The sequence below is a fragment of the Aulonocara stuartgranti genome, assembly GCF_965226115.1.
Source record: "Aulonocara stuartgranti genome assembly, chromosome: 2".
NCBI lineage: Eukaryota > Metazoa > Chordata > Actinopteri > Cichliformes > Cichlidae > Aulonocara > Aulonocara stuartgranti.
In genome coordinates this window covers 33,072,718-33,081,983 of record NC_138940.1, presented here as the reverse complement: position 1 = coordinate 33,081,983, position 9,266 = coordinate 33,072,718, and the positions used below count along the sequence as shown (strand labels likewise).

At 41.0% G+C, this 9,266-nt stretch overlaps 1 protein-coding gene across 1 annotated transcript; it reads right to left on the bottom strand.

The window, feature by feature from the left end:
• Positions 1-1,495: 1,495 nt before the first annotated feature.
• eef1g (eukaryotic translation elongation factor 1 gamma) lies at positions 1,496-9,185 on the bottom strand. Its single transcript, XM_082554666.1, has 10 exons — positions 9,082-9,185; positions 8,043-8,201; positions 7,712-7,775; positions 7,235-7,377; positions 6,966-7,109; positions 6,714-6,843; positions 5,939-6,155; positions 4,791-4,963; positions 2,631-2,755; positions 1,496-1,849 (listed from the first exon to the last, which is right to left on the bottom strand). The coding sequence occupies exons 1-10, from the start codon at positions 9,091-9,093 to the stop codon at positions 1,691-1,693; spliced, it is 1,326 nt and encodes a 441-aa protein (XP_082410792.1). The 5' UTR covers positions 9,094-9,185; the 3' UTR covers positions 1,496-1,690.
• Between the last annotated feature and the right edge of the window lie 81 nt (positions 9,186-9,266).

Here is a 9,266-nt window from a genome sequence, read left to right as displayed (position 1 = left end):
ATCTTGAATCACGCTTAGCAAGTAGGAAAAAAATCACACATCTGACTCACTCTGAGATGAGAGTCCTCTCCTGTGCATCTCCCATGAGTGTGTGGATGAGTGCGTCAGAAAGAAAGCCCCTGCATCCACCCGAGAAGTTATAAAGTTTAATGCGCAACACTTCAGTAAAGTTAAATCAATATGTGCCTGAATAATCTGCATTACACGGGCTCGTCCAGGTGCACCGTTTCCCCTGCAACCACTTGTAACAGACAATGCTGCGACAAACAAAGAAACGCCGGGCAGCAGGTGTGGGGAAATTTCAACAACAAATGATCAAGTGTGTTCAACAAACTTTCATATGGTTGGGTGTGTCCGATGAAGACAAAAGCTTTGTGCTCACAGTTCAGCGCCAACAGACAAAATTTATTCAAAGCATCTGCCATTACAAAAGAAAGAGTTTAGCTTTGAGTTGGGCATTCAGGCAGATGTTAAAAAAACAAGTAAATTGATGTACCACACAGGAAACTGTGGATTATGGTTATCCCTGCTTTCTTTTCCTCTTTTTTTACTCTAGCAATACCAACTTGAAGAAGTAGGTTCTGAAACATGGTATTTCAGCATTGGACTGGGGTGTGGCTCTCTCTACATTTTTATATCAGCCCTGCACGCACACTTATCATTGTCAAAAATAAAAAATAAAAAATCATTTTCCACTTACAGACTACATATTTACATGCGCATTTGGAGCTTTAAACATGTTAAAGTTTAATGTGAAAATCTGCTCTGAACTTCTAAGTCTTAAAGAATTGTTTTACTTTGGAGTCCATGATAACAAAGCACAGATTTTATGTGAATGGCCCTTGCCCTCGTGTATCCAAGAGGAGTTCCTATAAAGATTTGTTTCAGTCATCTCCTTAGGGGAGCACAGACTACTTCAAAACAAGAACCCATAGTTTAAGGCAGACAACATTCCCATCTTCTCAAACCACAGAGTTCAGCCCAGCCATTTTCTCTACCAGATGTGCTGTATTCAATAGCCTTCAATGTTAAGTCTTTGCCTGCCCTCTACAGGGACTTGAAGAATCTACAGTTTTAAGTTGGCTTACCATTTGTATAGTAAACCCACATATGGTTTGCAAGTTAGAAATTTAAAAACGCCCTATACATGTTCCAAGACAGCTAGACATTAATCCTGATGAGTCACAAAATCAGCTGAAGTGCATCACAAGATGCCTGCTGAGCCCAAGGTTAAGTAACTGGATAAAGCCAAAATGCAGTATTTTACTGACCTCTTCTGGTTGAATTTTTCATTGCATGTTTCAAAACCTAACCACTTCCTATTAGCATGTGTGGGCACTGTTGTACCATAGACTGCAAGGTCATTTTCTGTTTTTGGTATGCATGATTTGAAGTTAAGAAAACCAAAATATTTCTGTTTGCTTATTCTCAAAACAAAACTTAACAGAAATACATTCAGATTGAATTCACACACAATGGACATCAAAGAAAGAGATAGCATTGAGGGAAATGCTTTATTTCGCACGTCAAACAACCAGAAAACCACTTTGAAGGCCACAGAGAAACTTCATTCTTGTCTTCAAATACTGTCATTCCTGCAGGTAAGTAAGCATGTGTGGCTCAATGTCCATTGGTTTTAAGTGTTGGAGAGCAGAAGCGCAGAGTGCTTTTGTTGACTATCAGTGTCCTCTCACTTGAAGATCTTGCCCTGGTTGAAGGCTTTACCCACATGCTTGAAGTCTCCCTCCCAGGCAAAGTACTCTTTTACCATGGTTTTGCACTCTTCACTGTTTGGATCCAGCTTGCGCCAGTCATATGATTCGTAGTCAATCTGCCAATCTTCAGAGAGCTGGGAAGGAAAGTCACAAATTGAATTCAAGTTAATTACCCTCAGCTTTTAATCCAAAAATATATCATCAACATCACTATCCGATTTTAGATGACACATTCCATCCTACCTATCAAGGCGATAGGTGAACCATAACAGAATGCATTCAAATGCAGACCATGTAGGCTACGGGACACTTTATATGAATGCCAGATCTCAACATTCCTCAAATGTTTTTTTTTTTCCATTTTCACAACAACTGTATACAACAGAGTGGTTTTCCGTGACAACAGCCTAAATACAGCAGTATCAATAATTATAGTTTGAAATTTAAATGTAAGGTTTAGTGTGTGCACATGTCCACTGCACAAAAGCAATGTTTTGCTGCCTAAAATAGACATGACAATCCACAGAGTTCAAAAGTCAGCTTAGGTCAGTAACCAACAAATACCTGCACAACTAAATCTGTCTTTATTCAAGGACAATTGTCTTAAACTGCAATACGGTTTGTGGCCACAGCATGAACCAGCCTTTTACTCACTTAACCAGAGATGACTGGGATGAATATGGTCTTGAGTTTCTCTTCCCCCGTTAGATTAAGACTGCGTGTCATAATGGGACACTGCCTTGCCCAAAAACAGGGGTAATTTAAAAACACTGACTGGAACGTTAATCCTAACAGAGCTGCAATCCATGCACTTCACCTCGACACATGAGGAAATGCCCAAATCAATGTGAGAAACACTGGGGATATTATCAAATCAGAACATTGATCAAAGCACGTTTAAAATCTAATACTTACAGTGAAGGCCAGTTCCTGGCCTCTGAAGACCCAGATGCCAGAGATGCTGCTGTCGTTGTTGGTGCCGAACAAGATGACACTGGCAAAGGCATTCTTTCTGAGTTTGTCCAGGCGCTGGAACATACCTGTGAGGTACAATCAGAGATTTGAGACATTTTGATTTTTATCAACACGTCAAGGACATCTTCTATTTGATCCATATCTAAAGGAACTTCTGTCTCTCTACATGTAGAACAAAAACAAAAAAACAAATTGCCTGTGGGGCAATTCTGATCCTGTTTAATGTGACCACAGCATGAACCAGCCTTAAACTCACTTAAAACAGAGATGACTGGGATGAATATGGCTTGCAGTTTCTCTTCCCCCGTCTGATTAAGACTGTGTGTCATGACAGGACACTGCCTTGCCCAATGACAGGGGAATAATTGCTTTTCTCCTAATTGTAGTACAGACCCGTTTCTGAAGTTGATTCAAACATGTCCAAACTCCTTACAAGAACGTCACTGAAGACCTGAAGATGACCAATTTAACATTTGACAAAAAGGTACTTAACACTTATTTTTAAAAAACAAATCATGGTTTTAGCAGTGCCAATCCCGTTTGTCCCAATTTACACATTCTTTGAAAACTGGTGTAATCAGCTTTCCTGAAAAACTGCAGGATTAAATTCCAACTAGGGCTGCCACAAACGATTATTTTGATAGTCGACTAGTCACCGATTATTTATGCGATTAGTCGACTAATCAGATCATCATCCACTGGACGTAAAACTACAGCTTATTGCACCAGCAGCATCTGCTCTTATATAACTATCATTAGCTTACAGCTTTAAGCTTTTAAGGTGCTAACTAAAAATAAAGACAAGATGATAGTTTATTCAATTTTAATGAAATTTGCAGATTGTTTCGGTAAAGTTTAATAAACTCCTTGCTATCTAAAATATAACAGGACACCGGAGTATATTCTCCAGCATCTCACACTTCTGATAATCAGCTGTCTGCTTGACGTTTATTCAGCTGTGTAAAAACTATAACTTTAATCTCAGCCAAACCGATTTACTCAGGAACAAATAAAATACTAAAAAAAAAAAAAAAAAAAAGCCAAACAATAACATTTTTAATTTATCTAAGTGACTCATATATATTTAACCTGAGTCGCAAAAGACGGCGGTGGGTTTGAAAACAATTTGCCGGGAGTCCGGTGTTCTCACGGCGCTAGTGACCTAGCCCCCGGCTAGCTATCGAGCTAGTGGGTAACAGACGTCTCCGAAAACGTCGGAGCGCTTTTGAAAATATGTGGTGTCCTGATAAACTGAGCCGATATTTGAGGTTTACACAGCTACATTCTCGCCTGAAAATATGTTAAACGTTTATTTTGTGACCCAGAAAGAATAATAAGAGTAATATTAAAACTAACTATCTGCCGCCATTGTTGGAAACTAAGCTGGGCCGCGCTATGAATTCTGGGACACAGCTGCTTCTTCTTCTTCGGGGTTTAACGGCAGCTGGCATCCTTGTACATGCTGTGCTGCCATCTTCTGTTTCAGTCCGTTATTACACTCTTAAATCCTGCTGCTTATTCCTGCGTCTTTTGCGATCTTACAAAGCTTCAAACGACACGTCGACTATTAAATCAGTCGTCGACGATTTTGATAGTCGACGTAATCGTGACTAGTCGACAAATCGTGGCAGCCCTAATTCCAACCCAGAATCAGTCCAAATGATTTAAATGAGACTAAAACCTAAATCTACACCAGGACTGAGAAAACCAGCAGTACCCACTGCAGTCAACAAGAACACAAGTTAAGATGCATTTAAAATGATCTGTCCTGTGTAGCAAGTCCCAGCACTGTCTCCTCTAATCCCCTCTTTAAGGCTACATGAGAGCCGTCTTAGAAGTCTACAGACTTTCAGAAAAATTCCCATATGCACACGACTGCCTCTGATCCCAACTTGATCCTGGGCCATAGGAGCAAACCTAAACAGATGGAGGAAATTCATGCCAGCACATGAAGTAGCAAAGAAAGATGTAAGACCAGGGAAGAAAATAAAGCCTTTTCTGCGTTTGCTTTCCAACCAATAAACAACCATAATAATAAAGTAACTTTAGATACTAATGAGACCAAAGGTGTTATATAAAATGGCTGCTGCTGAGTCTCACCTGTGATAAGGTTGCAGCTCTTGAAGGTAAGTGTGAGCTCCTCGGGATATTTGTACTGGCTGTGCCAGATTGAGTAGCCCTCACGGTCAAAGTGCTCCCAGAAGTGGGGAATGGCTACGGTCAAGGTGTCCTCGTTGGAATACTTTCTCTTGAACTCATCCATAACAAATGCGCTAAAATGAAAAAAGGAAATGACACGAGTTATGTGATCCGTGTACATGCAAGGTGAAGAGAACAAGGTGCAGAAATTAGATTGAGATCACTGGAAAAAAATTAATGTAGGAACAGTTACTGAATGCCTACAACCATTTTGTGGGTCCTACAGGACTATAAAAGGACGTTTAAAGCCAGGATTTGCCACTGACAATAACCCGAGTTTATAAATACCCACATGACTCCACCATCTTTACTTCAAAGAGAATCTTTAAATACCATAAAGCCTTGATTATATTCTGTTGCAGACATGGACAGCTGGAGACGACGTGACCAAGTAGTCGTTCCTTTTATACTTCTCCAAGTCCACTGCCTGGGGTATACGCATAGTTTGCAAATTGTAATGTAAATTTCTCTGCAGACAAGTCTGCACAGTCAACCCCCCCCCCCCCAAAAAAAAAAAAAAACATTTAATCAGACCTAAGCCAGCTGACACACAGATATACAGTCAACCTTGAAGGGCAACTATGCATCTCAAAGTTACATTCTGTTTGTGGCCACAGCATGAACCAGCCTTTTACTCACTGAATTCAGAGATGACTGGGATGAATGTGGTCTTGATTTTATTTTCCCCTGTTAGATTAAGACTTGGTGCCATTAAATGGGCACAGTCTTGCCAAATGATAGGGGACCATCTTTCCACAGCATAGGAATGTCAAAACTCAACATGTGAAACCACATAACGAGTTTTAAATGATCAATATGCCAAAGACTGCTACAGATGCACAATAGAGAAATAGGCCTTCACCAACTGATTAACACTCTTAAAGGCAGAGAAGCCTTTAGGGAAAACTACTGGGGTAAAGGGTCACACCCAACACTTGCAGATTGACTCCACATTATAGATTTTTTAATTACCATACAAGGTGTGAGCTTACAGCGAAACAAATTCTGAATGATGAAATGTATACACAAAAGAAAAAAGATCTCTCTACCTCTTTGGCAGGTGTGCAAAGGGGTCCTTGGCTTTAGGCTCTGCAGCCAAAACAGCATCACAGTCATCCATTTCCTCTTCAGGATCAGGCTTCTTCTCTTCCTTTTTCTCTTCCTTCTTCTTCTCTTTCTTCTCCTGGGGCTTGCCAGCCTCCTTTCCTCCCTTCTCTTTCTTAGAAGGAGTCTCTTTCTTGGGCTGCATCTCAGCAAATTTCTTGGCTGGAAGAACAAAACAGTGAAAGTCATGTTCCATCTTTGGTTTTGTATCTGTTGGGAAGGAGCCTGCCCTCAAATCATTTGCCCAACAATGGCTGATTTTAGCTGTGTTAGTATTGGCGTGAATTAAATCAGATATGCAAACTTTATTTTTTTTTCTTAACTTCAAATAGCCTCAAAGACAATGCTTGGGGGGGGGGGGGGGGGGGGGGGGGCAGTGTGAAGTATGGCCCGACTCCATTGTGCACCTTAAACTTGGCAGCACGATCGGGTGTAATACTAGATTCTTAAATTGGGTTCTACTCTGAGATCCCTCACCAGCGAGGTGATTGGAAGATAATTACCCACAAAATTCAGTTGTCAAAGTGATACAGTATTACTATTATTTTTGAAGAATCCAATTGTGCAAATAACTCAAATATTAGCAGTGAATGCAGCTTTTCCAACTATCATTTAAACAACAATGGTGTGGACTTTTGCTTTTAAACATTTCAGACACTTAGGCTACGAGTTCATACTGTCTAACATGTATGCCTTCTGATCTAACTGCTGGTGACTCACCGTCAAACTGGGCCATCTTTTCACACAGCTTGACCTCTCCCAGGACAGCCTTGAACTGTGGCTGGTTGACACAGGTAACAAACCAGCGGGTCACATTGGGATAGGGCTGACGGAAAGAAGGCTCCAGGACCTACAGGGAACAGTGAGGTGTTAATGGCTTCTGGTGCAACTTCCTCCCCAAATTTCATTACAGAGATGAAGTATTGCCGTTAGGCTCCAAGGTACCGCAAGGTGCAGCCGTCTGTGACAAACCTGTTTGTAGAGCCAGAGCATGGAGCAGGCCACGGTGATGTCTGCAAGGGTGACCCTCTCTCCCACAAGGAAGGTACGGGTGTTCAGGTGTTGGTTCAGCACAGCAAGGAACTTTTTCACATCCTCCTTGGCCTGCTCGGTGGCCTGGACAGTGGAAGAAAAAGAAAGAAAAATGACTGTAAATCTTATTTTCCAGTACCAAGGTGCAACAACAGGGTGCAGTCCTCTAGGAAGCCATTGTTTCAACTAAGAAACACTGAGCTGTATACCTGCTTGTTGAACTGCATGATTCCCAGAGTGGGGAAGACCCATGCGCTGGCAGGAGGGATGATCTCTGAGTCAGCGAAGCTCACCCACTGCAGCACTTGGGCTGCCGCCTGAGGAGTGGAACCGCGTAGGGTATCATTGCTCACTACGCACACAAGATTTTAAAAAGGAAAGTTGCTGTTATGGTTTCACAGTCGTTCTGATTTTTAAAAAAAATTATAGTACAACTTCAGCATTTTAAGATTTTCTTAATACACTAGAGGTAAAACTGTATAGATATAACTAGTAATGTGGTCTGACCCATCTATATGATGATAAACCCTTGAGTCAAGAAATGTCCTGTGAATTTAAATGTTTTGCTGATTGAGTGCTGTATCCCATCACAAATTCTAGACCGAATTAACTGCATCCCTGAGCAATTTTCTAAAACAAGAGTGTAGAATTCAAGCCACTTAATTATTATTAAATGTGAGACTTACAGTAGTGAGCAATGGCATTACTCTCAAACAGACAGAAGCCGTCATCTCCCTGGTAGGCAGGTACCTACAAATGACACAACTACTCATTTGAACACATTCAATGTGTTTTTAAGTCAGAGAACAAAGCGGTGCATGTGCAGATCTGTTAGCTACGAAACATAAAAGGGTGTGTTGTCAAACTGGTTAAATCCCAGCTCATAAGTTGCATTTGACAAATAACGAGTCAACCTTATTCGTGTGGGAAGGAAAAAAAGAGAGGCTCTAAAAGCAAAGCAAAAATGCATATTTAAGGGAATTGATACATTGAATTGATTAAGCCAGCTGTACTTACCTTGCCCAGAGGGAAGTTGTTGAGGAAGGCAGGAGTACGGTTCGTCTGCCCGAAGGTGAAGGCAGGGGCACTCGTGGCAACTTTGAGGCGAGCACCACTGTACTGGGCTGCAATCTGGGCCTTAAAGGCCCGCCAGTTCTCTGGGTACGTGTACAGAGTCTGAAAGGACAGAAGACAACTGTTTTTAAAAGCAAACTGCATATATATGCACCACACCTTTTCAAGCTGGATGTCTAACCATTTGATTGGCCTATGAATGACTTTCAGGAAATAGCCTGGTGTTTTACTAATGTATATACTGAGTCCTGAACAGGCTTCTGTCGGTTTTCTAATTCTACTTAAGGCATGTAAACTTGGATAAAATTGGTAAGCAATCTATCAAACCCGTTAAGAGGCAGCATTTAATTTGTTTTATAGTCACAAATAAAAGGATCCCATCCAAATTAAAAGGGTGGACCAATTAAAATCTGGCTGATTAGGCTATGGAGCATGATGAAGCTGAAATACATGCTGACTTGCACGGAATACCGCATTTCTGTTAATCAGTTATCTAAAATAAATAAATTATTTTCACGTGGCTTAAAACGCTCTCTTGACAAATAAGCTGTTCCTTAACACCGAGTCGCTTAACTTCGGAGAATAAATTTAAATATACGGCAGAATTGAGACTAAATAAACTGAACTGTAGCGATACCCTCAGGTTAAAAAAAAAAAAAAAAAAAGAGGGGAAAAAAAGCGTATGATGTGAGGAGGAGGTTTTCAAAGTGATGAATAGGTAAGGTAACGTGGCACAACCCTGAGCTAAGAGAGCGGAGTCTTCCACTTACAATGCATCGTTAGCAACAGCTAACCTGTGTTAGGAGGAATACTGAATGGTATTGTTTACAAATATCCCCTATAAAAGCTAGAAAACACTCCGAAAGCAATGTCTGTGTGAAAAGCTACTCAGTAAGAGGGCAGATGCATCTGATTTTTAGCGGATTGCAGCAGGAAACCTAAAAGTAAGCACTATAGCTGGCCATCTCTCCATCTTACTCACCCCTGCCGCCATCTTCAGGACGAGAGAAAGAAAGAACGACGGCGCGCTTCACTGACGTATTTACGGCCAAATGACGTGCGCGTTCTTGAAATATCCGCGTTCACAATTCTTCTGAACGGCATGGATAAAGCTGCCTGGTCACATTTCAAAACATCCAAACATGACTTAAAAACTTAGTACCTTCA

Bases quoted from the DNA above. Each gene is read 5' to 3' on its own strand.
- eef1g (XM_082554666.1), bottom strand. The intron at 7,378-7,711 runs GTAAGTCTCACA...TTGTGTGCGTAG, and splicing joins TAATGCCATTGCTCACTACT to TGAGCAATGATACCCTACGC. The intron at 4,964-5,938 runs GTAGAGAGATCT...TTTTCATTTTAG, and splicing joins TTTGCACACCTGCCAAAGAG to CGCATTTGTTATGGATGAGT.